This window comes from Hippopotamus amphibius, chromosome 1 (assembly GCF_030028045.1).
Source record: "Hippopotamus amphibius kiboko isolate mHipAmp2 chromosome 1, mHipAmp2.hap2, whole genome shotgun sequence".
Classification (NCBI taxonomy): domain Eukaryota; kingdom Metazoa; phylum Chordata; class Mammalia; order Artiodactyla; family Hippopotamidae; genus Hippopotamus; species Hippopotamus amphibius.
Window position 1 is genome coordinate 1,183,634 of NC_080186.1, and position 26,350 is coordinate 1,209,983.

At 70.7% G+C, this 26,350-nt stretch overlaps 1 protein-coding gene across 4 annotated transcripts in view; it reads left to right on the forward strand.

The window, feature by feature from the left end:
- PLCH2 (phospholipase C eta 2) overlaps positions 1-26,350 on the forward strand; it is a 67,024-nt gene that overhangs the window by 26,410 nt on the left and 14,264 nt on the right. For 3 of the 4 annotated variants that reach the window (XM_057750379.1, XM_057750387.1, XM_057750405.1), the window contains 6 exons: positions 17,495-17,641; positions 19,616-20,190; positions 23,509-23,679; positions 25,241-25,334; positions 25,485-25,688; positions 25,963-26,083. In XM_057750379.1, coding sequence (XP_057606362.1) covers positions 17,495-17,641; positions 19,616-20,190; positions 23,509-23,679; positions 25,241-25,334; positions 25,485-25,688; positions 25,963-26,083 — 1,312 coding nt within the window. The remainder of the gene's footprint in view (positions 1-17,494; positions 17,642-19,615; positions 20,191-23,508; positions 23,680-25,240; positions 25,335-25,484; positions 25,689-25,962; positions 26,084-26,350) is intronic. The other variant, XM_057750395.1, reaches the window with a different exon arrangement.

Below are 26,350 nucleotides of genomic sequence, written 5' to 3' on the forward strand. Positions count from 1 at the left end.
GGTCCCGTACACCCCCCAACGCTCTCTTGTCTGGCTCCTTTGTGCCCTGAGCTGGGTCCCGGGCCAAGAGCTCTTCTCACCGCGGTGAGCGTGCCCCAGCCGACACCTCCGCTCCTGCCTGGCCCCCTCGTGCCCTCAGGCCCCTCGTCGCCTGCTCTGGGCCCGGCCCGAGGAGCGGCTCCCCACCCCGGTCAGAGGCCCCCAGAGGCCCCTGCTCTCCAGGGCACGGGCCTGTCCTCTCCCGGACTTCGCAGAAGCTGTGAGGCTCAGGGGTCGCCACCCCCGCCCAGGGCCGCTCTGCCTTCCCTGGGCCGCACGCTCCCCGAGGGCGGGGCTGCTCCTGCTCTGCTCACCGGCTCCCCCCCCCCCCCCCCGCATCCTGCGCAGTGCCTGGTACGCAGCAGGTGCTTCACGAATGCTGGCTGTTGGCTGGGGGAGGGGGGTGCCCGCAGCGGAGGAAGTGGGAGGGGACAGGGCAAGTGAGGACAGCCCAGGCACACTCAGGGGGCCATACCAGGCCCCGGGTGGGGGTGCGTGCCGCCTGCACCCCCTCGGGCCTGGGAACGTGTCCAAAGCCTGCGGGCCTGGTAGCCAAAGGCAGGGCTTTGTATGCAAGTGCTTCTAATTTCAAGGGTGTTTGTATTTTCAGTTGATGCAAGTGGCCAAGTGCTTCCCATCCACAAGCCTGGGAGGCAAATGGGTGCTGAGATCGTGCAGGACCGGCAGCGAGGCTGACGGGGACGCCTGGGTGCTGGGGGCAGGCCGGGCCTGTCGTGGGGCCAGCGGTGGGCAGCTCCGGACAGACCCCGCTGGGGGTGTTGGGGGGTTGCCCTGGGTAGGCCGGGCCGGCGGCTGTGCGGCCGCATTTGGCCTGGAATCCGGCCCGCTGTCTTGGTGCCAGGCCGGCCGAGGCTCTGCCTGGCTGTGCATGCAGGCGCGGAATCTAGGTCAGGCTGGTGCAGGGAGGCAGGGCTGGGCGCCGAGGGCAGTGCCGGCTTCCGGGAGCTCCGTCCAATGGGGCCACAGCAGCCTGGGGCTGGGCCCTGACCCAGTGACCTCGCCAGGCCCCTCTGGCTGATCAGGGCTCAGGGCTGTCCTGGGGTGGGGGGACGGAGGAAGGTGCGTGATGCACCTTGTGGCCGCGGGGGCCGCTGTTCCGGCGGGGACCGGACCCCCGGGCAGCTGGGGGCCTGGACCTAAGGGTGTGGCCTCCACCATTCAGCCAGAGCATTCTGGAAGCGCCTCCGGCCTCCCGCTGTGCGTGGCCTCCTCTCCCTGCGAGCCCATCATCAGCCCAAGTCGTCGCCTCCTTCCTGCCTTCTCCCACGGGTCTGTCTGTGGCCCTAGGGCTCTGGCTAGCTGGGGGCCTCGGCTCCCCTCCTGCCCCGGCGTTCCTTGAGGAAGCTGTGGGGACGAGGACCCTCCTGGCCAGTGGGACTCCACCGCCCCTGTTGACCCCTGAGTCCACAGACCCCAAATCCAACCATTCCTTGCTGTTGTGTCGACGTCGTGTATTCAGTTCTTCTGCCGGGAGTGTGGCGATGGTCCTTTTGAAGCCTCTGCTGGCTCCGCCGGGATCAGGGGACCAGGAGGCAGGTCATGCCCTCGTTGGGGGCTGGCACGGGGGTGCTGAGGGCAGTGGGGACGCCAGGCCCAGAGCAACGCCCTTCCCACCCGGGGCCTCTGCATCCTGGGTTTTGGGGGCCGTTCACCCCGCACCCTGTTTCTGTCCGGTTCTGGGTCTCTCAGATCCCACTTTCCCGGGGCCATCTTCCCCGATGCTGCTCTCTGGAGCCTGGCCTGCGCTGGCTGCACACCTCACTGCTACCTTACACTCCAGCTGGCCCCCCTCCTCTCCCCCCGCGGCCTGTGGTCGCTCCGGGCAGCTGTGGGCAGGCTGGCTCCCCTGGATCTGTTCCTCTCCAGCCAGGCCCAGGGCTCCTCTGTGGCTGCACCCTCAGGCCCGCGCCCTGGGCTCAGTTCATCACAGGGGTGACCCCACACGGGATCAGGGCCTGGGGCAGCTTGGCCTCTTCATCTGGGGGACATCACGGGGCCCAGACAGCGGGGCTCCCCTGCCTGGCTCTGGAGCGTGACTCGCCTCTGCCTCCCCAGCTGCTTCCCAAGGTGGGAAGTTGCTCAGCCTGTAGTGGTGTGTTGAGCGCGTGTCTGAGGCGGTGGAGGTGAGTCGGCCCACCCACGAGGACCTCCGGAGCTGCTCAGTCCCTTAACAGAAGCCCTAACGTTTACAGACCTCTTAAACCAACCAAGAAAGCGACGCTAACTTGGCTTCGAAGTTGAATAATTAATAAAACTTCCCTGGCGCGGCGTATGGGCCGCACATCTCTCCCAGCGGCGGGGCTGTCGTACAGTCTCATCACCCAAGGGGCCGCCTTTCCATCTTTAAACAAACGCTCGACTCTTTGGAGAGGTGATTAAGATGTGCTGCGCGCTGGTGCCCAGACTCGAGGCGGCAGCAGGGGCCCGTGTGACCGTTGGGGTGACCCGTCTGGAGGGGGAGCTGTCTGGGGTCAGGGCCTGGGTCCTGGTCTCAGCTCTGCCTCTGCCTGGCCATGAACCCTGGGCAAGACTCCTCTGCTCAGTTTTCCTTTTGGAAAAGCAGAGAGGTTGGATCTGGTGGCCTCCAGGGCTCTTCTAATTGGGATGTGCTAAAGTAGCCTTGGAGAAGCAGAACCGGGGACTTGCCCGGGCCCCTCTTCTGTGCGCCGGGTCCCCCGGTGTTGCTGGGCCCTCGGCAGAGCCCCGCCTGCAGCTGGGCTGCAGCCACAAGTCGGTTTCTTTCAGCGGGTTGTGGGGAAACATCTCCTTGGAAATTTATGTAGGACAGGAGTCGGAAGCCAAAATCCGAGGTGCCCCGTGGAGGTTTCTGAGGGTCTAAGTCTGCTTTTATTCCACGGGTGGGAAGGCAATTTCTCACGGCCTCCTGTCCTGGGGACCATCAGGCTCCGTGGCCACTGCCGCCCAGGCATGGGTCGAGGCTGTGCTCGTCACACGGCGGCCCCCAGAGGGGGCATCACACTTGGACCTTCAGCACAAGGTGGCCTGGCCCAGGCTGTACCCCACCTGGTGCCCACGGGTCCTCCCTGCCCTCCAGACCTTCCTCCATGGCTTAGCTGGGGCTCCAGGCCGGCCACCCCTCAGAATGGCTGGACCTTCCTCGGGTGTGGACAGGGAAGCTGAGGCCGGAGGGCAGTGAACTCCCACGGGTCACACGGTGGCTGACCCTGGCTGTGCACGGGGCGTCCCCACAGCCCCTGGGCACACGCGTGTGCACACACACAGGCCCTCGGGGCCCCCAAGACAGGAGAGACCCTGGCCGTGCGGCCCAGGTGTGCAGCCTTGCCCTGGGACTGGGGATGCCACATGGGTGCTGTGGGAGGTCAGAGGTGCAGGAGCTTTCCCTGCCGGACCACCAGGGAGGGGCTGCGTCACACCCTTTCCATAAATCGTGAAACTCCAGGTGCAAAGTGGGTTTCAGGCTGTGGCAGGTGGCTGACGGCTCGTGGACGCCGGGGACCCAGGTTCTGCCCTCTGAGACCCTGGGAGGCCTCTGCCCCTCTCGGGGTGTCTGTCCATGCTGTAGAGCAGCGAAGCCCGCCCACCCCCTCCGAGACAGAACTCGGTGGAGACGCCGTGGGGTCTCGGGGGACAGCAGGACGCACAGGCAGCACCAAGCGTGAGGTGACCGCGGCGCACAGGGAGTGTCAGGGCCGGCTCCGGGGGGCAGCCCCGGGCGGGAGGAGGGGGCGCCCCACAGGGTCCTGAGGTGGCCCTGGTTGTCGGGAGCAGGCGGTGAGTGGTGCCCCCCGTGCAGAGCCGGGCCCCGGGAGCACGTGGGCAGTGTTCCCCTTGTTCAGGCAAAGAAACCAAGGGGACACGAGGTTTGCCCGCTTACAGGCCTGGCACCCGGGGCTCCGGGTCCAAGGTGCAGGCCGAGCCGTGTCTCAGGGCACAGTCTCCTCCTGGCAATGCTTGGGAACTGAAGGGCGGGCCCAGCTGGAGCTCACGGCCGGATCCAGCCTCAGACGGGCCCCTGCCCGCCCGAACACAGCCCTTTAGACCTGGAACGCTGGATCCTGGAGAGGGGATGACAGCTCTGGGCTCAGTCCTCCTCGGCTGTTTTGACCTGCGGGGCCGCAGCCTCTACCCCTGCCCTGGGTGTCCAGGCCTGGGCTCTGTCCCCCGGGCTGAGCAAGGCCCTCTGCCCCCCGCCCCCATCAGCCCGAGGCGTGGCAGGGGTGCCGCCCGCGGGGCTGGGCTGTGGGGGGGGCTGCCGCTCAGGCCGTGGAAGGGCAGAGCTGAGGCTCAAGGGCACGCGGGCCCCACCCCGGAGAGAGAGGGGCTCAGGCAGGGGCCCCGTGCCCACCCCTGTGTATTCCCCGGACTCTATTCCCGTCCCCTTCTTCAGACAAGAAGGACGTTAAACTCCTGGGGGCTGCAGGCCCTTCCTCCACGTGCAGCACCCCCAACCACCGCTAGCCAGGCCAACTGCTCTCAAAGGTGGAATTTTGCTTAAATGCCCGGAAAGGAGATTTAGGAGATCAGAGCCTGAAGCAAATTAACATGTGCGGCAGGCGGCTTTTAATCACCGCCTTGAACCGCAGGCCAGTGGCGGAAGTCATCCCGTCCTCTCGCTGGGCTGCGAGCGGTGGGCGGGGCTGCCACACGGATGGATTATTCATTAGAACCTGAACCTGAACTTGAGTTTCCGTGGACTTCTCCACAGGGGGGCCGAGGGCCTTTGGTCTGCTCCTGGGAGGAGGGCTGGCCAGAGCTCCCTGCCGCGCGTTCTCACTCTCTCCGGTCTGGCTCTGGTTTTGCCTGTCACCGCCTCTCCCTTGGTCTCCTGTCTCCCTGCCTTGGTTTCTCCTCTTGTGAGAGTTTTGGGCTGCGGGGCCTTTCCCAGAGGGGACCGGACTTACCAAGCCCGGGGTGGGCTGCTGGACCGCCCCTCTCCCCTTTGCGCTCTGGCCTCTGGTCGCCTCTGGGTGCCACTGCTTGGACCGCCCCCGCCCCCCCAACACTGTCCTTGGCTTTAGCGGTAGGACCCCCTCCTGCCGCCGCCAGCGGGAACCTCAGTCAGACTTGGTGCCCGAGGGAGGACGCTGCCTCTCCCTTCTCTGGTCTCTGCCAGCCCGGTGGGCCCTGGCTGTACGGAGCAGATACATGACCAGCGTGGACATGAGACAGTCACCGTCGGGTCATGAGGGCAGGTCCCCGGAGCCCAGGCGGTGGCTGCTCCGGCCCAAGGGCCAGGGCTCCAGGGGGGACGGCTGCCCCGCTCAGGGAGCTGGGCAGTGGCTCTGATGCCGTCCCCGGGTGGGATCCAAGTGGCAGTGGTGACAACTGGCGTGCTGCCCTCTGCATCCACGCCTGGGGGCCTCACCCGGCAAGGAGCCACACCTCGGGAGGCAGCCGCTCCGAGAGCCCCGAGGCGTCCCAGGTCCTCCTGCTCAGACCCGCTGCCTGCCTGCCCGTCCCCAGACCGGGCTCCCTCATCCCCGTAAGCCTCGCCAAGCCACCCCCTGGGCTGTGGGTCTGCCCTGCCAGACCGGGCTTTGGGCAGAAGCGGCAGCTCTCAAAGCAGCGCCCGAGGAACGGAAATCTCCTGTTGATCTGGGAGATGTTCTTCCCCTCAGGTCAGACGAGAGCACCGCAGGGAGAGGCAGGCTTTGCTGGGCGTCCGGGGGGCCCGGACCGGGTGGGGGCTGCGCCCATGCGGCCTCCTGAGACTCCGCCCCCTGCTTGGCTCCCAGCAGGGCCCGCCCCAGGCCGCGTGCTGAGCTGGGGCTGGGGGTGGGCTGGCATGCTCTGGTAGCTCCAGAGCCCGTCCGTCTCCCAGACCCCGCAGGATTCTGCAGGACCCCCGTTGAGGGACACCTGGGAGGCAGGGAGGGAGCGCAGGAGGGATCTGGATGCCGAGGGGCTGGGCTGTCACCAGGGGCTCCAGGACCCCCACTGTCGTCATCCTGCACGCACCCCCCCAACCAGGACGGCCAGCGAGATGTCACCCTAGCCACCCCGGAGGTGCTGAGCCCTCGTGGGCACCCCGTGTGGGGTGGGCTGACGTGTCCGGGTTCTAGTCCCCGGGCCCGGGAGGAGGCTGTGTGGCGACGTGGGGGGTGCCAGCCAGGGGACCTTTGGCTCCTGGAGCGGGGGTGAACGCGGCCACCCCCTCTGGCAGGAGGGCCGGCCTGGAGGAGGGCAGGGAGGTCAGGGACCGCCAGGGCTGGTGGCCAGAGCCCTCGCTGGAGGAGCGTCCCCATCCCACACTCCTGCCTCTGCCCCCACCCCCGACCCCACCCCATCCTCACCCCTGCCCCGCGCACCCTTCCACCCTCTGCGGTTCCCGGCCTGGCCCGGCAGTGGTAGCAAAGGGTTAAGGTGGGCGGGGCTCCCGTGGGAGGGGCGGTCCCGGCAGCGGCGGCGGCTCAGGCAGCGCGTCCATGGCACACGAGGGGCGCCCGGCTCGGACGCGGGGATACGTGGGGCCGGCACGCTGTCCGGGGGCCGCTCAGGCTGTGCCGGTCGCAGTGGGGGCGGCGCCTGCAGGCCATGGACGCGCCCGGGGACCCCGACAGGCTCAGCCGGGACCAAGGTAAGGGGCACAGGAGGGACCTGAGGAGGAAGGCTGTGGTCAGCCCTGCCGGGGGCCCGGCTGCCTGTCGGTGGCCCGCGGACCCCACGTGGGCAGCGCTTGACCCCCCCCCACCCCGACCGGGGATCTTTCGGACGACCCCATTCGCTCCGGCACCCGCACATCCCCCCCGCCGGTCCCCACATCCTCCCGACCTGTGTGGGCATCCCACTCCGAAGGGTGGAGAGAGTCCCGGTGGGCAGCGGGAAGAGGGGCCCCGGCAGAGCCCACACGGTCCCCTGACCACTGGCCTGCCCCCAGCGGACGTCAGCCTTGGAGGGGGGCAGATCTGGGCTGTCCGGACCTGTGGGACCCTCGGCGCTGCGGGTCACCCCGTCCCCAAGCCGCGCCGGGGAGGCAGCCCCGAGCCTCTGTCAGCACCATGGACAGCGCAGAAGCCGCCTCTGCCCGAGGGACCGGCCCTGGTTTGCTGACCCCTGGCACCTGGGGTGGGCAATATTTTGCTCACGTGTGTTATGCTGTCTTGACCTGGGGGCCGGGGCGCTGCCCTGGGCAGGCCGCACAGATCAGCAAGGGTGGCAGGAGCTCTCTGAGGCTGCCCAGAGCTGCCTGGCACCAGAGAGCTTGGGGATGGGAGCCGGGCGCTTGGTGTCGGGGCCCATCCTGCAGGGACGGGAAGGGGCAGAGCCTCTCCACAGAGGGCCTCTGTCTGTCTCCAGGGCAGCCCTTGCTGCGGACGAGGGGTGGGAGGGCAGGGAGGGAAGGGGGCAGCGTCTCGGCTGCAGCAGGAGTGACTCGGGGCGGGCGGCAAAAGAACTTCCCGATTAAGGGCTGGGACTCCAAGGGCAGGAGGAGCTGCCTTCTGGTGACCTGTCTGCATCCTGGTTGCTCTGGACCTGGTTTGTTCTGCCCTCCGGGAGTGCCCGGGGAGCCTCGGGGGCCGTGGGTGGCAGGCAGAGGATGACTGCCAGGCGGACTGAGCAGGGGTCCCTGGCGGTGCCTCTGCTCAGCTGTGTGACCTCAAGCAAGGCACTGAGCCTCTCTGAGCCTCTCATGGAAGAGAGGGGCGGCATGGGGTCACCTTCACAGGGCGGCCTCGAGAGGAGCGTGCCTGGCCCGTGTGGCTGCCCCTGGAGCGCCAGTCCCCTCCTGCCCTGCCTCCCAGGCGGAGCTGCCCCTTATGAGTGCAGGACAGCGTGGCAGGTGTAGACGGGGCTGGTGGTGCAGACGCTCTCGGCTTGGCTGTGTGTGCAGCCACCCCAGGTGCACCCGGTCCCTGACCGCAGGCCCCAGTGCAGGGCAGGGCTCCCGTGGGTGGGTGGTGCCCGGGGAGGGCCTGGCCCAGCACGCTCCTGCCCTTCTGGCCTGCAGAGCCCTCGGGGGAAGCAGCGGTCCTGGGCCGGGCCAGCTGGTCAGAGCCGCTGGGTGCAGGACGCCTGCCTGCTGACTGTGCGGGAGTGGCTGCCGCCACGTGGCCCGGGGCCCCACGGCCCAGGGAGCCCCGACATAGCCGAGGTCTGCAGCCTGGGCTCGGGAGGGGGTGGGGTGCCAGCAGGAGCCGCTGTGAGCCCACCCTCCGAGCCCCGTCCTCTGGGCTGAGGGCTGGGCCGGCCTGGAGGGGGCAGACGTGCGGCGTGGCCCTCATCGGCGGGGACGAGCGTGCTGGCCCCCCCGCCCCGGGGAGAGAGCAGCCTCAGATGTGCAGCCGAGGAAGGGGCAGACGGCTGGCGTCTCGGGTCCGGCCTCCACCTGTGCAGCTCCGGAGCCGACGCGGGTGGTTCCAGTGCTGCTGTCACCTTTCTTCTGGAAAGCGAGTGGCCCGGCCCCCAGCGGGAAGTGCCCCTCTCCTGGGGCAGGGTGTGGGGGGGATGCGGGACCCCCTCCTGTGCTGAACCCAGCCCGGCTGCACGTGCTCAGAGCTGTTGGTGGTGTTGAGGGGATGAGTAACCGGAAGTGTCTGTTTCTTCCTGGGACTTTGCTTCCAGCTCGGCCTACGTGGGCCCCACCGGCTGGACGCACGTCCAGTGTGGGAAAGGCCGGTGGGCCTGGGCCCGCAGGTGGGGCCGTGGGCCCCCTCCCCAGGACGGGGTGTTTCCTGGCTCCGGGGGCAGTGGGGAGAGGAAGTCGTGCTCGGAGGGCCCCGGGATGGGGCCTCACGTGCCGGCCGGTCAGCCAGGGGGAGAGGTGAGCTGCTCCGAGTCCACCTGCCTGAGCGGCGCCAGGGACTGTGGACCCCGAGCTGTGCATCCCCTCAAGCGCGGTGTCCCAAGGGCGGGGAACGCGGGCGTGGTGGCCCCGGAAGGCTCCGTCCGCAGGCTGGTCTTCAGCAGCCGTGATGAGGCCCCCTCCCTGTCCTGGGGGGATCTCCTCAGCCTGCTCGGGTCTGGGGACCCACAGACAGGCCTCCAGGTGGCTCGCGGTGGTCCTGATCTCACACGGAGCGGGGCCGGCCTGGCCCAGGCCCTGGCCCCCATCAGCCCAGCGGCTCCTTCCATCGGAAACCCTCCCCGGCGGTCGGGCCCTGTGGTGAGCCAGGCTCAGGCGGCTCCTCCTGGGTGTCCTCCCCGGTCCGCGGTGCGCGTGGGGGTGTCACGAAGGGGAGACCCAGGCAGGTCCCGTGGGCCCCGCAGGGCGGGAGTCGGGGGTGGGGGGGGGGTGGGCAGCTGTCCCAGCCCCCAGGTGGGGCGGGAGGGGCGTCCTGCACGGGCGGTGGGGACTAGTCACACCCGGAGGGCCTGCCCGGTGCTGGGACATCCTCTCGTGCCGAGGCCCCAGGGCTCTCAGGGGTGCTGCCTCGCAGGGCGCTGGCGCCCTGGCCGGGAGGCGTGGCCAGGCGGGGGGTGGGGGGGGGTCAGGCTTCTTCTGTCTCCTGTCTGCTCCGTGGCTCTGCGCTGCTCCCTCCCGCTGCCGTCCAGCCCCACCAGCTGCTGCCCGGCCTCCCCGCGCTGGCCTGGGGGGGGTGTGTTGAGGGGCAGAGCCGGCTCGCCGTGGCTGCCAGGACCCCTCCCCCAGAGCCGCCCCCTCTCGCCCGGCAGGAGTTTCCTCTCCTCCCCGCAGGGGACCAGGTTCCATCTGGTGACTTTTCAGGAACGTGTCCCCACCCCCAGCGCCGCGGTGAGCCGCTCTCTCCCTCCAGCCTCTCCCTGGGGCCCCCTGGGCCCGTCCTCGCGTGGGCGGGCCACCCGCCCCGGCCCCCCGCCCACACACCCTGGCAGCCTCGCCCGTGATGCTGGGAGCGCAGCGCGGGAACCCCGGCAGGAGCCCCCAGGACGGGCACCGGGGCGCCTTCAGGGCAGGAGGCCGTGGACGGCTGCTGGGGGAGTCCCCCGCCGGAGGGCTGCCGAGGGTGACGGATGCCGCCGCTACAGCGAAGCGGGGACCTCCGGGGCCGGGACTGTCCCTCCTGGGGCCAAATGTTGGGAGCCCACTGCGCTGGAGACCCCCAGCCCCCCGTGGTGCTCACACGGCCCCACGTCAGCAGCGTGGGGGCCCACGGCCCGGGAAGGGGCTTTGCCGGGGGGTGCGCAGCAGGGCACCCGACACCCCCGCCTCAGGGAATGTCCTGTCCGGCAGTGCCCCCTGCCACGGGGGGCTGAGACAGCGGTGGACGGCGGACCGTCGCGGAGGCCTCTGCTCTGCCGCTCTGCTGGGTCGTGGCCAGATGCTCCCGCCGGCCCCCCCGCAAGGCTCATCCTGGCGGGACCTCTGGCCACCAGCTGGGGGTGGGGGGTAGGCTTCTGCCGTCCCTGCCCAGAGCAGGAGCGCTGCGGCCTCGGGGCAGGTGGAAGGTGCGGGCCCCCCCGGCCGGCCTGCTGGGTGGCGTGTGGCTGGCCACCCGTCTGCCCCACCCTCTAGGACACTCTGTCCCTGACTCCCTGAGTCTGGTGCACAGGCCAGGACAGGGCGGGTGGCCAGAAGCCGCCCAAGGGGGCAGAGCAGAGCCTGGCCCTCCTCACTGCCCAGCTGGGCCATACAGTGGGGCCAGGCCCCCCGCTCATCCCTCCCGCCGGAGGCGCGAGCTTCCTGCCCCGTGGGGGGGCCCTGCGGGAGGAAAAGGGCACATCCTGGGGACCGAGCGTCTCCCCGCCTCGGCCGCGGCCCTGCCCCCCGGGCCCTCGGCCCTCCCCCAGGCGCGTCTGGGCCGGGCCCAGGCCTTGCCGACCTGCCCTGGTGCGGCCCCCTGGGGCCAGCCTGGGCCCCCGTGCCCCCGGCCCCGGCACAGCCCCCCCGGGGGCCGCCTGGGGGGTGGGCTTGAAGGAGCCGGCTCACACGCCCCGATAAAACAGAAATAGTCGGGGAGGCGGCGCCCAGCCGTGCGGGGGGCCGCGCTGCTTCTCAGACGTTTAAATAATCTCCACCCTGTGGGAGCGGGCCCGTCCCTCCCTCCTGGAGGCGCCGGCCAGGGCCGGGCTGGGGCCTGTGGGCACCGGCGCCCGGCGCCGTGGCCCCGTCCTCCTTCCCCTTCTCCACCCGAGCGCTGTCTGAGCGCCTGCTGTATGCTGAGCTGGGCCCCCTGTGCAGTGGGGGGAGGAGGCTGGCGGGGGGGACAGGGCAGGGCAGGGCCAGGGCAGCCACGGACCCCGTGCGTCCCGCGGTCGCTGACGGCTCTGAGGGGCGTGGACACAGGGAGGCGCTGCCCGCAGGTCCTTCGAGAAGGCAAAGAAGCTTCGGGGGAGGAAGGGGCAGGAGGCCCCAAGCAGGGCGGGGAGATGCGGGTTTGCCGCATGAAGGGCGAAGGGCGAGGGGTGAGTGAACAGGGCGTGAGCCGTGCGCTCCGCAGGGGTCCGTGTGTGTGTGCGCGCTCACGCGTGTGCGCCGGGACGCCTGTGGCTGTGATGTGTGGGTTTTGCTGGAAGATTGCACGGACTTTCCCGCCTTCCCTGGGGGGAGGCGGCGACGAGGCTGCCGCTGCCCGCTGGGTGCCGCCGCGTCCGGACAAGGTCGATCGCGGCCACGGAGACCCAGTGAAGCCCGAGCTGCGCTGCCTGCGCTGACCGCGAGGCGCTCCCTCCTCCGCGCTGTGGCCGCCGTGTCCCGCGGCCCCGTCCTCCGCGGGGCGGGGGGCCGCCTCCTGAGAGCTGGGGGCCCTGAGGCGGGGCCCAGGCGAGGCCCGCCCAGGCCCCTGCTTCCCGCGAGCTGCCGGGCCTGGCGTCCAGGTCGGCGGTTTGCGCGGCGGTGCAGCTGCCGAGGCACGGAGGGCCCGGGCGCCCCTCCTCTGGGGTCGCCGTGCTCTCTGCCCGCCCTGCCTGCGTGCCAGGCCCCCCAGCGCTGCAGTGGGGGGAGTTGGCGCTGCCTGGCGAGCCCGAGCCCTAACGGGCTGGACGGCCAGGCCAGACGCTGGCTCCGTGTCACCTCCTGGAGCTGGCTTGGCGGCCTTGGCCCTGTGCCCACCCGCACGCGAGCGCCTCGTGCCAGCCCGAGCAGGGGCGGAGCAGCACAGGCCCGGACTGTCCCTGCCTAGGAGGCCGTGGTCCTGTCAGCCACGGGGCGGCCTGAGGAGCCTTGGAGGGATCGCCAGGGTCCGGGACCCGGAGGGGTCCCTGCGTGTGCAGGGCGGGCTGAGGACCGGGGGCCCGGGGAGCAGCGAACGGGGGCCAGGGCACCCCCTCCCCGACGGAGCCCTCCTGCCCCTTCTTGACCCCAGCAGCCGGCCCCAGCTGTCCTGGCCTGGGGGTGCGGGTGGTCCCGGGGCAGGGCAGCCCCCCGGTGGACCTGTTGGTTAGGATGGGACAGGTGCGACGGCCCGGAGGCCAGGTGAGCTGCCCGCTTCCACCTGAGCCTCTGCAGAGCCGGGCCAGGGCAGCGGGCCGGGTGGCTGCTGCAGGCGTCAGGGCTTGAGCACGGAGGGCTCCTGACCGAGGGCGTAGACCACAGCGGGGGCCGGGGGCCTGTGAGAAATGGCATCTCTCCCCCCCCGGCAGGGTGCATGGGCCCCGGGCCGTGGGGGGGCGCGCTGGGTGGGGTAGGGTGAACCTGGCCCGGGTGTGAAAGGCACCCAGGGACCCCTCCGTGACCCCCATTATGGGGCCGGGGTGGAGACCCTAGGCCCCGCTCCCTCCAGCTGTCGCCGGGTCTGCTCTCGGGCAGCCCCTGGGTGGGGGGTTCCTCAGGTCCTGGGCCCCGGGCCCCGAGGGTGACTCCGAGGGAGTGAGGGGTGGGGCTGGCTCGGGTGACTGCAGGCAGCTGTGGGGGTCCCAGCTGGTGGGGGGTGAGGCAGGGGCCCACGCCTCCGGGTTTGGGGGGCTCTTGGTTCAGACCCCATTTGGCAGGTACCCGGGGTGTAGCCTTTGCGCCCAGCTTGCTCAGCTGCACCCTGGGGGCGACATGGCCACACGGGGAGGGGTGCTCCCCCCCGTGTCCTGCAGCCACGGGGCGTCCCCGGCTTTGCACAGCGGCTACGGTTCCGGAGTAGGGGTCCCCCCGGGCCCCCTGGGGGTGGGGGAGCCTCGTCAGCCGAGCCCCGCGTGGGGCCTCACCCGCCTGCGCAGTGGAGGATCACGGCCCGGGGATGCGGGGCCGGGCCCCTCAGTCTGTGCGCCTTCCCAGAGCCCCTGCCCAGGAACATGAGGGCACCCAAGCCCCCCAGGGTGGTGGCAGGAGACCCTTGATCAGCCGGGGGCTGAGAGACCAAGGACGTGGCCTGAGGGGGCAGCTTGGGATGGGGGAGCTTTGGGGGGAGCCGGGGGAGCCAGCGCCGGGGAGGGAAGAGCAGGTGTGACCAGGTGTGAGCTGGGTTCTTGGAGCCCCGAGGGCTTTGGGGCCGGAGTGTGTGGCCGGGGCCACGGAGGGGATGGGAGCGGGGACGTCAGGAAGGAGGGGTGGGTGTCACGCGGGGCCCAGGGGAGCACCAGGGCCATCGGGCCTCGGCTGGGCCTGTCCCTGGACCCACTTCCGGGCCCTGCTCTGGTCCTGATGCTCCCCTGGGCTTTCTGGCTCCCCCCCTCCCCAACCCCCGTCACAGGGGCTCTGGCAGCCCACCCCGTCCTGAGGTCGCCCGGGACTGACTCCCCTTTCCCGTCCCAGAGGCTACCGGCTCCCATTCCATGTAGAACCACCTCCTGTAAGGGACGGAGCCAGCGCCCCTTGGGCAAAGGCTCCTCATTGCGTTCTGGCATTTGGATCTGAGTTGTTGACATCGGATCTGGCCGCCGAGGCCCTGGTTCTCGTGGTCGGCCCAGGAGACCCATCCTGTCTCCTCATGGCCTGCTGGCACCTCCCCTCCCTGACCTAGGACCCCAGCAAGTGTCCCAGGCTGCCCGGCCTCTGGCGCCCTCTGGCCCTGGCTCTGTGGCCTGGCCCTGGCTCCGGCCCTTGCGCCGGGGAGAGGAGGCTGACCGTCCTGTCTCGGCACAGCCCAGGAGCCGTGGGGTTTATGGCAATGAGGACTGGGGGCTGCAGGCCCCACACCGCCACAGGACACGGACCCATGCTGTGCCTGTGGTGCCTGGGCAGGGGGCGCAGGCTGGGCCCCGTGATGGGAGGGACGAGAGGTCCTCGGGGCGAGGCCGAGGTCCTCGGGGCGAGGCCCCAGCCCTCCGCGCTGCCACAGCTGGGGTGGGTTCTGCCCTCCGGCCTGTGCCCCCTTGTCTGCCGGGCTGGTCTGCCCTGGGAGCCCTGGACGCCCACAGCCCCTGGCCCGTAAGAGGAAGGTGTGCTGCCCGCACCCTCTCCTCTGGTTGCCCCAGAGCTGCCCGCGGAGCAGTCGGCTCCTTCGGAGCTTGGCTGGCCCGAGCCACCCTTGTCCGGGCCTTAGCTGGGTGGCCTTAGTTGGGTCCTGTGTCCGGTCAGCAGGCAGCAGGCAGGGCCTCCCTGGGCCCAGCCTTCCTCCCCCAGGACGGGTCGGTCGTGAGCGGGGTGGGCAGCCGGCCCAGGCCAGCCCAGCTGCGGGGGACAGAATGCCGTGAGGAGTGCGCGCCCTCCGCTGGGAAAGGTCAGGCCTGGGGGCTGCAGCTGCCGGCCAGGGGCCTGGAGCTGGGTGATGGAGGCGAGGAGGGCTAGCCCCAGGCTCGGGGACCCGCGTCCTTCAGCCGGTGCCGGGAGTCGCAGCAGAAAGGGACCCAGGGGTCCTGGGGTCCTCCCTGGGCCAGACAGGCCTGGCCAGGCAGCCCTGCCCAGCTTGGCTCCCGGGCACCGGCCCCGAGGAGCTGGGTCCTGGGGCACAGGGTGCTACTGCGTCCTCCCGCCTCCAGGCCTGCGGGGACCTCGGAAGCCCACTCAGAGCCCCCGGGAGCACGAGAGACGTGGGGTGAGAGCAGGGGCTTCTCCTGGGCTCAGGCTGGGATGGAGCAGAGCGTTCAGTGTGGGGAGGGGGCGGGGAGACCCCCGGCAGGGCCTGAGAGGGTGGCCCCGTGGGTGGTCCCGGGGGGTCATCACCCCAGGCCTTACAGCTGTGATCTTCGGGTCGCCAGGGAGCCCACCCTCGTGTCCCGCCTGTCGCCGCTCAGCCGGGGCGTGGGGGCTGGTGGCCTGGGGCCTCGGACGACACTGCCACCTGCTCCGTCCCCTCCTGGTCCCCAGTTGGGAGTTCTCTTGGCCTAAATCCTCTGGCCAGCTGGGCGGGATCCAGGCTTGGATTAGCGCAGGGGATTGGGCAGTGGGCGGGCGGGCGGGCAGAGGCGCTGCGGCTCCGGCACCTGCGGGCCCTGGGACGCTGCTTCCTCTGGGACCTCTCTGTGGCCCTGGCGGGTGGGGGGACGGGCTCGGGGGCCACTGGGGACAGCAGGTAATAGGCCAAGGCCAGAGGCGCCGGGGGGCAGCCCTGCAGGGGCCCCGGGGGGCAGGGAGGGGGACGAAGAAGCCGAGCCGAGAAGGGGGCCCCGTGGAGCCCCTGGGCTGCCCGCCACCGCCTGACCTGCGGCTGAGGAGGGGTGGGGGCGCTGGCCGTCTCTGGCCTCGGGGAGCCCCCCCCAGCCATCTTCAGGGCATGTCCGTGCCCTGGCTGTTTACCCCGCGCCGGACCAAGGGAACGGCGGCCTGCCTGGCGGAGGTCCTGCTCTGGGTCAGTGGGAGCGTGGCTGTGTCCCCGCAGTGGCAGCTTGGCCCGCTAGGTAAGGGGGAGGCCGGCCTGGTCATCTGGGGCGGGGACGGGCCCGCTCCTCCCTGGCCAGAGCCCCGCCCAGCCCCCCGGTCACGGGATCAGGAGGGCGGGGGCGCGAGAGGCCTGGGGGCGCCTGCCCCACGCCCACACAGACCTATAGCCTCCCGACCCCTCGGGTGCCCCTCGGGCGTCACGGGGTCCCGGCAGCATCCCCCGTTTGCCTCCGTGACTCCCCGCTCAGGGCCCGGAGGCTGAACCCCAGGCGGGCAGTGAGGAAGGAAGGAAGGGGCAGTCGGGGGCCTGGTCCTGGCGGATGTGCTGGCTGGACACTCTCTGAGGGGGTCCCTGGTACTCTGGGGGGGGCAGGGGCACCTCCCGGCCAGGGTGGTGCAGCCAGTGTGCCGCTGCCAGACGTGTCGGCCCCAGAGGCAGGCGGCGTGCCCGGCACGGCCCTGGGGGTGGGGCCCCGGCGGGTGGGGGGGGAGTGTGACCCGGGGGCCGGCGCACGGAAGGCCCCGTTCAGGTCTGTCCTCCCCGCCGGGTCTCTGTGTTCCTGCTGGCAGACAGGGCCTGGTCCAGTTGCCACCCTCCAGAACCTTGCTCTAGGCCTCTGGGGCCTGTCCCTGCCCCCACCCCGGCCTCGCCCTCCCACCGGCTACCTGTGTCCTCGCAGCCGCACGGTGCCCGCCACTCCCGGTGTCTCCCCTGGAGCCCACCCCCCATGTGCCACTCCCTGCTGTGCCCCCGCCGTGGTGCCTGCCGTTCACAGTCAGAGGCTGGCTTCCTCCGCGAGGTCCCCGCCGCCTGTGCCCCCGGGGCTACACGGCCCACGGGCCTCCACGACACCACCTGGGGGTCGCTCACTGGGGACCTCGTGGGTTAGTGACCTGCTGCTTCACCAGATGGTGCCTGCTGGTCCCGGGCTTTCCGTAGGCAGTTGTGAAGGCCCGAGGGGGCCAGGACGGACCTGCCCCTGGGACTTCTGGAGCCCGCAGCCTCTCCAGCCCCAGGGGCCACTGTCCGGGCTGGCCACCCCCTCCCCTGGGACCTGGGAGAAGTGCAAGATGCAGACCAAAGGGACAGGGGAGGAGGGAGAGAGGGAGGGGAGGGAGGGGGAGGGGAGGCGGAAAGAGAGGGGAGGGGAAGAGAGAGGAGGGGAGAGGCAGCGGGGCCGTGGGGGCAGGTGCGGGCTCTGCGTCTTCCTGGACCTGTGCCCTCGTGTGGGGCCTTGGCCCCGTGGAGACTCCTCCGTGGCCTGCGGGGTAGGCGTGCGTGGTGCCGCCCTGGTGGCCGGTGGGAGGAGGGTGGCGTTCCCGCAGACAGGTGGGAAGGGGTGCGGGCTGTCGGCAGTGCCTGTGGCTGGGCCTGGGAGCCAGGCCGGGTGTCGTGGGGGCTGCCTGCCGGCCGCCCACCTGGGCCCATCCTGTGCCTGGCGCGGGGCCTCGTTGCACAGCGGCTCCTGAGAGCTGGCTCGGCCACCCATCCCCGTGTCCTTGTGTGCACAGCCTGTGGGGCACACCAGGGGCGTGCGAGGGGGGGTGGGGAGCCCGCTGGAGCAGGCCAGAGCCGGGGGGAGCAGGTCCCGTCTGGACGTCGCCTGGGCCTCGGGCCCGGGACCGTCCTGGAGGCCAGCAGGAGCGCGGCCCCGGAGCACGTCCCAGACTGGATCTGCGACTGGGGGCAGCACCTGGCAGCCCCCGGGGACTGAGTTGGGTGCCCTGGCGGGCGGGCGGGCGGGCGGAGGGGGGCTGAGGTGGCGGGGGCAGGGCTGCTGTGCCCTCACCGGCGCCCCGTCTGTCTGTCTGTGTCCGTCTGTGTGTGTGCGGTCGCGGCCGCAGTGGAGCGATGCCTGAGCGCCATGCAGGCGGGGACGCAGATGCTGAAGCTGCGCGGCGGCTCCAAGGGCCTCGTGCGCGTCTACTTCCTGGACGAGCACCGGTCCTGCATCCGCTGGAGGCCCTCACGCAAGAACGAGAAGGCCAAGAGTGAGTGGGGGAGGCCCTGGGCGTGGGGGGGCGGCGGGCAGGGCAGAGCCCCCGGACCAGCCCCTGGGGAGGGGGCCCCTCCCGGAGCAGCCGCTGGGCAGCCGCAGGGGCAGCGGGAGCCCAAGCCGTGGGTGTCCGCAGGCCTGGCCCCCGGGCTCGGCTGGCCTCGCCCATCGCGGCGACCTCTGGGCTTCGAGGGGGGAGGCCGCGCCCTGCCGCCCGCCTGGCGGAGCCCTCTGGGACCCCGTGGAGGTTGAGTGGCCCCCAGCGCCCAGCCCTGCGCCGGATGCCGGGACGGGCTTCCGTCTAGCCGGGCGGATGCGACCTCACAGGAGCGGGGGGGGACCCTGCTGGGCGCCCTGCGGGGAGCTCCCTGGGGCGGGACGCGGCCCCGCAGCCCCGGGCGTGGACAGCTGGCACGGGATGGAAGCTGCCGGCCGCCTGGGTGTCGGGGGGAGGACGTGGGCGGGGAGGGTTTGTGCAGACGGGGCTGGGGGTCCTGGGGGCCAGGAAGAGACGCGCGAGTCCTTACAGGCGGGAGAGGGGACCTTCCCGCCCGTCCTCTGGCTCTGGCGACTGGAGAGACGCAGGTGTGCCGGGGCAGGGCCTCAGCCCAGCGGTTGCTAAGGGCACTGCCGCCACCACGGGGCCCGGGAGACGGCCACGCGGTGGGGCCCCTGGGAGGGCGTCCTGGAGGAGGGGCTGGGACTGCCCCGTGGGCCCCCAGGGGGGTGGAGCTGCCACGGCAGCTCGGGCCGGAGCCTCTGTGCTCCGTCGGGGGCGCCTGCTCTGTGCCAGGTGCTGTTCCCAGCACTGGGAGCCGGTTGGGAACTTGGCCGACGTGACGCTGGCCTTTGAGTGCGGGGTGGGGGCACCGCCCGACGGAAGGATGACTTCGCGTCCTGCGGAGTGATGAGAACACAGGATAGTAAATAACAGGGCGCTGGCGGCGGGGGTCGCGGGGGCCGCTCTGGGGAAGGGGTGATGGGGCAGAGGCCAGCAGGCCAGCGCGGGGGAGACCAGCGGACTCTGACCTCAGAGGGGCCCCCGGGAGGCAGGAACGGGGCGGGGGGCAGCTGTGTCCTGACCGTCCCTGCCCCTAATCTGGGGGCCCAGAGCCCCCACCTCCCCGCCACGAACACGCGTGCGCACAGGGAGCTGGAGAAGCAGGCAGGGCAGGCCCCCTCCAGGCAGGGGGAGCTCCGGGGGAGGGTGGTGGGGGCAGAGGACAGAGGACGGAGGCCCCCCCTTTACTGTGCGAGGGGGGAAGCCCCGCCATCGCTGCACGGGACACGATCACGTCCAGGGTGGTGTGCAGCCTGCCGCCGTCCGCCGGAGCCGGGCGGGGGGTGCGGTGCTGGGGTCCCCGGCCGCGCCTGCTCCCGAGGGGACGCTGCCCCCTGTGCCCCGAGCCCTCGTGGAGGGGCCCCCCTCCTGCGCAGGAACAGAGGCAGGCGCCGCGGCCAATAATGAGATCCTTGTTGGCGCCCGAGCTGGCGCCCGCCACGCGGGGCCCCGCTGCCCCTGGCCCCCACCTGCAGAGTTTATTACCAAGGCGGCCACAGGCTCTGGGCCGTGCCGGCCAGCAACTGCCTTCTCAGAATGAGAGACAACGGGCCGGAGCCTGACAGATGGAATCTTGCCTCACTCTGGACACAGAGGCCAGACCCCGGGGGTGGCTAATTGAGGCGAAGCGGCCCCTCTCCCTCTGGGGGAGGATGTGCCTTTTTCACGGCCAAAGGCGGGGCGGGCACGCCTCGGGTCGGAGCAGACAGGGGTGCGGGGCTCTCCAGACCCAGCGTGTTTGCATCTTCTCCTTCTCCCGCCCCGGGGGCCCCTGAAACGCCCCCTCCCCGGCACAGACAGGGAGGGAAACCCCAAAGGGCCCCAGCTGTTGCCAAGAGCACCTCGGGGCCGCGGGTGGGGGACGCCTGGCCCCAGGGAGGGCCGTGACTGTGTCCCCCACCCCCGCAGTCTCCATCGACTCCATCCAGGAGGTGAGCGAGGGGCGGCAGTCGGAGATCTTCCAGCGCTACCCGGACGGCAGCTTCGACCCCAACTGCTGCTTCAGCATCTACCACGGCAGCCCCCGGGAGTCGCTGGACCTGGTCTCAGCTAGTGGCGCGGAGGCGCGCACCTGGGTTACAGGCCTGCGCTACCTCATGGCCGGCATCCGCGACGAGGACAGCCTGGCCCGCCGCCAGCGCACCAGGGACCAATATCCTCTCGGGTGGCGGGCGGGTCCGCGGACCACCCCTCGCTGTCCCCCGGGGGGGCTCCCCGCCCCAGCTGGCTCACACGCTTGGGAAGGGGCGCTTGGGCGGGGTCCCCACGCCTTCCTGCCCGGGGAGGGGGGAGGGGGGAGGGGAGGCGCGGCCGGCCCTGCTGGACCCACGTTGGCCCCTAACGTGGCCCCAAAGTGGCTGAAGCAGACGTTTGACGAGGCTGACAAGAACGGCGACGGCAGCCTGAGCATCGGGGAGGTCCTGCAGCTGCTGCACAAGCTGAACGTGAACCTGCCCCGGCAGCGGGTGAAGCAGATGTTCAGGGTGAGGCCGGCAGGGCTGCCGGGGGTCTTGGGCCCCGCGCGAGGGCTCCCAGGCACGCAGGTGTCTGTCCCGGAGCGGGCGGCCCCGTCCTAGCCGCAGAGGGTCCCAGGCGACGCCATCTGTGCTGCAGCAGGTGGCGGGGGCAGCCGTCCTGCACCCGTGGGGGGGCGGCCCGTCAGATGCCCACAGGTGCCGCCTGTGTGCGGCCGTGCGTGTGTCGCTGCGGCAGCTCCTCCCCAGGCCGGCGCACGGGGCACGTGGGCAGGCACCGGGTCAGCCGGGGGGACCACCCACAGGACCTGCCCCCCCGCCCGCCCCGCCCTGCCTGCCTGGCCGCACGGGCAGCAGCTCTGGTGCCCCGCCGCCCCGCCCCTGGTCCCCAGCCACCCCAGTGTTCGCAGTTATGAAAATGCCTCCTCAGCCGAGCGGCCGCCTCTATCGTCTGTCATTAGTTTCTCTCTTTCCGGGACCCCTGCTGGGATGGGGGTGCAGGGGGGTGGGGAGGTGTCAGCAGGTCCTGGATGCGGTGGGGGTGGGCCAGCAAACTCCGCCCTTACTCAGGCCTCGCGGTGTTGCTGCCACCTGGGAAGAGGGTTCCATGAGCTTGAACCAGACCCTGGGCACACGCACACACGTGCACACACACGCACACACGCGCACACATGTACACACACGCACACACGCGCGCACACTCACACATGCGCGCGCACACGCACACAGCCAACTGCTCCTCCAGGCGCAGCCCCTGGCGGCTCCCTCCTGGGCTCTCACGATGGACAGGAGGTTGTGCTCGGCTGGAGGAGGGACGCTGCCGGCTCAGAGCACGTGGGCCTGTGCGTGAGTGGTGGGGGTGGGGGGGATCAGGGCGCTCCCAGACTGCTGGGTGAGGACCGGGGGGCTCACAGGGCCCCTCCTGGAGGCCGCAGTGTGGACAGAGCCCAGGCTCGCAGAGCAGCCCTGCCCGTTTCCTGCCTGCCCTGCCTCCGGCGGGCAGCTCGGGGGGTAGCAGTCCCTTCCAGAACAGTGAGGCTGTGTCGGGGGCCAGGCCATAGGGCTCAGGTAGTCCTCAGAGTCAGGACAAGGGATGGGGTGTGAGTGGGCACAGGCTCCTGGGGCCTGAAGGTCCACCTCTAAGTCCTGGCTGGAAAATGCCCCCTTCTGGGATCCCCAGAGAGCCCATGTCCCTGCCCCTCCAGTAAGGAGGCCGGGTGTCCCCTACACTCCCTGGGCACACGAGGGGCTCCCCGCAGAGCCCTCTGACCAGCCCCAGGCCTCGTGATGTCCAGGTGCCATCCTCGAGGAGGACGGGTGGTGGGGCCCTGGAGAGAGGCCAGAGGGGGCTGCCGGCCAGGAGCTGCCGACCCCAGACCCTGGGCAGCTCAGCCCCAAGCGGCCGTCGTCCACGGTGGCCCCTGAGCGCCTGGGCCTCCCTGCCCATCTGCACGGGGCCCTCTGTGGGTGCTCCGGGGCCCAGGGAAGGAGGGCTGACCTCCAGCCAGGCAGAGCGGCTCTGATGATGAGCATGTTTTATTGCTGAGAAATCTTAATATTGTTTCCACTGCCTGGACGTGCCCTTATCAAAGGAGAGGTCTGTGTGGGGGGTGAAGAGTGGCTCGAGTATAGTTTCATGAAGTCTGAAATAACGGTGGCACGTAGGCGAGGCCGGGCGTGGCCCCTGGGCCTCATCGCCTGACGGGCACCCTGGGCAACTCTGCGGCCCGGCGAGCCGCGTGGCTCGGGGGCGTGCGCGTCCAGCTGCCGCGCTGGCCCTTTGTGGAGGGGAGAGCTGCCGCAGGACTACATCGGAGGCGTTTCTGGGGCGGAGGGGTCAGAGCCGCCTCTCCGGGCCCCCGAGGCCTCGTCATCACAAAGCTCTTTCAGCCGCCGCCGCGGGCGTGCTGCCCCGTCCGGGGCCCGCGGGGATGCGCAGCGGACGGGCATCTCTGCCCAGCTCCAGCCACGGCCCCTGGGAGGCTAGCAACCCGACTCCGTCCCAGAGGGGCCCTTGGACCTGCGGTGTGTGCCCTGCCTGGGTCTGTCCTGCCAGCTCTACACAACCTGGCACAGACACGGGGGTCCTGGCCTGGCATCTGCTGGCCCCACGCAGGTGGCTCTGGGCTGGGACCTCAGACCAAGCGGGCCCTGTCCTTGCCTTGGAGGGAGACGCTCAGGCCACGCTGGGCGCCCACCTCGGGGCCGGGCCACAGGGCAGCCCCCCCGGGACCCCTACTCTCTCTGGGGCAGGAGCCGTGGGGGTGGCTGTGGCCACCTGGCTGACTGGCGGGTCTCCTCATTCCCGTCCCCACCACCCCAGACTGTGTGGCCAGAGGAGGAAAGACCCTTTGCGGGTGGCCTGCGGGGCGGGGCTGGCGGGCACCGCTCTCCATGGTGCTGAACCTGGTGTGTCTGGTTTAGCCAGGCAGTCGCCTCCCAGCAGGTCACGCCGGCACCCACCTCCACCGCCCCCCCAGCCCCGCCTGGCGGGCCGAGGACCCGGCCTCAGCACTCAGGGTCTTGAGCCCCTTCCGCAGGGCCTTTCTTGCCCAGCCCGGGCACCCCCATGGCTCCGCAGCACCTCAGGCTTCCCCTGGGCAGCCCGGCCTCCATCACCGGGTGCCCTTGTCCTCTGGGGCTGTCCCTGGCCTTGGCTCTTGGCGTCCCCAGGGTGTGACACCTCAGTAGGTGCTCCCTGAGTGAGTGGATTCATGAAGGAGTCTGTGGCCTCATTAGGGGCCTGGCTAGGGTTGGAGTTTGCCTGAGGGTTCCTTGGGTCTGCCTGGGGGGTTCCTGTGGGTGTTGTGTGAACTGCTCTCTGGGCAAAATGAAGACAGTGACGGAGACCAAGGTCCTGTCACCTCTGCTCTGGTGGCCAGAGTCAGGGATTCCTGTGTGCCCGGCGGCCCTGTGCTTTTCTAATCAGCGGACGGCCAGTCCTAATTACAGGTCACAGCCCAGCGTGGGCGTCCGCTCCTGGGCGGGGTGCTGCTGGCGGCAGGGGGGGGTGTTTGTTTCTCCAGGGGGGGTGACTGCAGGTTCGGGTGCAGGTCACCCTCGGAAGGCATGGAACGGGGAAGCCGGGCGGAGGTCTGTGTTAACGGGTCACTGGGTGGCTTCTTGGTGGGAGAGGCGGGGCAGCCCAGTGCGGATGCCGCTGCAGGGCTTGGGGGGCACTCGTGAGCCCGCGCCATGGGCGGTGTCATCGGAAGCGGGCGGGGAGAGTCTCACCTCGGGGTTGACTCAGGAGTGGGGGGCTTGGAGGCCCCTCGCAGTGGAGGCCCAGGGCGGGACGTGAGGGGACCCAGAGGCCTCGCCTTACAGGAGGCAGACACGGATGACCACCAGGGGACGCTGGGCTTTGAGGAGTTCTGTGCCTTCTACAAGATGATGTCCACCCGCCGGGACCTCTACCTGCTCATGCTGACCTACAGCAACCACAAGGACCACATGGACGCCGCCGACCTGCAGCGCTTTCTGGAGGTGGAGCAGAAGGTGAGGGCGCCCGAGCAGGGGCAGGGCTCCTGGTGGACGTGGCCTCACCTCGGCCTCCCGGGGCATTTGAGCCCGTCCACAGTGCGGCTGAGCGCTTGGGGAAGGGGGAGCACCCGCCTGGCGTTCGAGGCCCCCATACTGGACCTGCCTCGGTTCCCATCACGGGCCACGCCAGCCGCCAAGCGGGTGGGGAAGGGGAGCGGCTTGGCCCTGGCCGTGGCTCCTAGAGCTTCCAGAGGGCAGCCCGTGCTCGGCCACGGCCCCAGCTTTAGCGTCGAGTGTCTCCTGGGCGAGGTCCCGAGGCCCAGGCTTCCCGCCTGGTCCAGCCACTTGGGTCTGGCCGGCTCACACCCCGAGGACTCCAGGCCCGTTGCCGACTCACTCAAGCATTTGTCCAGCAGACACGCGGGTGCCTCTGGGTACCAGCAGGGTATGCCCGCCCAGCGCCCTCGACCCCAGGCAGCCCCGTCCCTCCTGAGAGGCCGCGTGCTCCCCGGGCACTGCCTCGCTGAAGCTTAGGGCCCAGAAGCTCAGAGGTCTGGACCCCTCATCCCGGGCCTGGTTTGGGGAGGGGAAGGCCAGCAACCCTTGAGGAGACGGCACGCGCACGGGCGCTCAGACCACAGCCTGCGTGGGCGCCACCACGGGCAGCGCTGGGACGAGGCGGAGGGGCCTCGGCCCTAACAGCCGGCACGTCTGGGGGTGGAGGGAGGGAACGCGGCCTGGTCTGGGATGGGCCACACGGACCCGTGGCTCTCTGACCTTTGCCCTATGATGTCCAGAGCTCTCCCTACAGCCTGGGGCCAAGCTGTCCGCCAGCTGGGTGGTTTGAGCGCTGGCTCCTGACTCTGGGCCTCTTGGGTCCGCAGCTGCTCTGAGCTCTGGCCCCGCTTGCCCCTCCCCCCCCATGACGCATACCCCCCCCCCCCCGGAGTCCTGGGGACGTCCAGGAAGCCCTGCTGGTGGGCCTGCCTCTGGGAGCTGGGGGCTCCTGGGGGCTGCCCTGTGGGGCCCTGGGGAATCACTCGGCCTCTGACCTGGGGGCGCTCCCGGTAGGGACCTTGAGCTGGGCCGCCACGCGTCGCCTTCCTGTGAGGGACTTGGGCAGGCAGCAGGCGGGGCCAGGGGAGGCCCTGGGCTCCTCCACGGTGGGACGCGGTCCCGGCTCTCCTGCGCTTTCCCACACCAGGCCTCGCTCCCTGCCGGCCCACCCTGGCCCGCAGCTCTTGGGACCGGGACCCCCAACACGGTGGGGGTGGGGAATGGCTGCTGAGGCCAAAGACCCCTCCCCTGCCAAGGATCCTCAGTCGGCGCCAGCCCCGCCGACGCCAGGGGACCCTCGGTAGCCCTCTGGCCACGGAGTCCCAAGTCTTGCGACACGAGGTGGCCGGTGAGCCCCCGGTGGGGGGAGCACCCTGCTGGGACCAGAGCCTCAGCCCCGCCTGGTCAGCCCCCGTGCCACGCGGGGGTCAGGAGCGGGGCGGGCCGGTGGTGGCCGTGGCGGGGGAGGATGAGGGTCTGCCTGGGGCCAGCCCGGGCTGAAGCCCCTGCTCTGGCCTAGATGACAGGCGTGACCCTCGAGAGCTGCCGCGGCATCATCGAGCAGTTTGAGCCCTGCCCGGAGAACAAGAGTCAGGGGCTGATGGGCATTGACGGTGAGTGGGCGCCACGCCGGCCCAGCTGTGCTGCCAGGTCAGCTGGGTGCCGAGGGCTGGCGCGGGCGTGGGTGGTCCCGAGGGGAGCCCAGGGCGGGGCTGGCGCACGGGACCGAACCGCCGCGCGCCCCCGCGGGGCTCCGCCTGCAGGCTTTACCAACTACACGCGGAGCCCCGCCGGCGACATCTTCAACCCGGAGCACCACCGCGTGCACCAGGACATGTCGCGGCCGCTGAGCCACTACTTCATCACCTCGTCTCACAACACCTACCTCGTGGGCGACCAGCTCATGTCCCAGTCGAGAGTGGACATGTACGCCTGGGTCCTGCAGGCCGGCTGCCGCTGCGTGGAGGGTGAGTGCTGGGGCTCTGGGACCGCGGGGGCTGGGCCGTGGCCGTGGCCGTGGCCGTGGGCTGGAGTCTCCTGCGGGAGGTGGGGTGGCCCCGGGGAGCCCTCTGGAGCCTCCGGGCAGGGTCTCTGCCCTCTGCCTGGCGGGGGCTGGGACAGGTCTCTCCTGGTACTGATCGTGGAGCAGGAAGACTGCCTTTGGTTAGACACCATGAGCTGTGGGTCTCCGGGCGTTGGCGGTCCAGCCCCTGGAACCCACCGAGGTCTGCCTGCCTGTAGTGGACTGCTGGGATGGGCCTGACGGGGAGCCCATTGTGCACCACGGCTACACTCTGACCTCCAAGATCCTCTTCAGAGATGTCATTGAAACCATCAACAAGTACGCCTTCGTCAAGAACGAGTGAGTTGCGGGGACTGGGGTGGCTGCCCCAGGGGTGGGTGGGTGAGGGGCTCAAGGGGCTCTTTCTGTCCCTCCCCCACGTGCTTTCTGGGGAGGAGTGGTTGTGGTGGCCCAGGGGCTGGTTCCGGGACCTCTCGTTGAGGCTGAGGGGCAGGGAAGCGGGTGGAGGAGAGGGAAGGAGGTGGGGGCAGGAGCTGAGCTGGGCGGGCCCTGTCCGCGCGCACTTGCTGGCGCTGCCTGGTGTCAGATGCCTGCAACAGGGGTGGC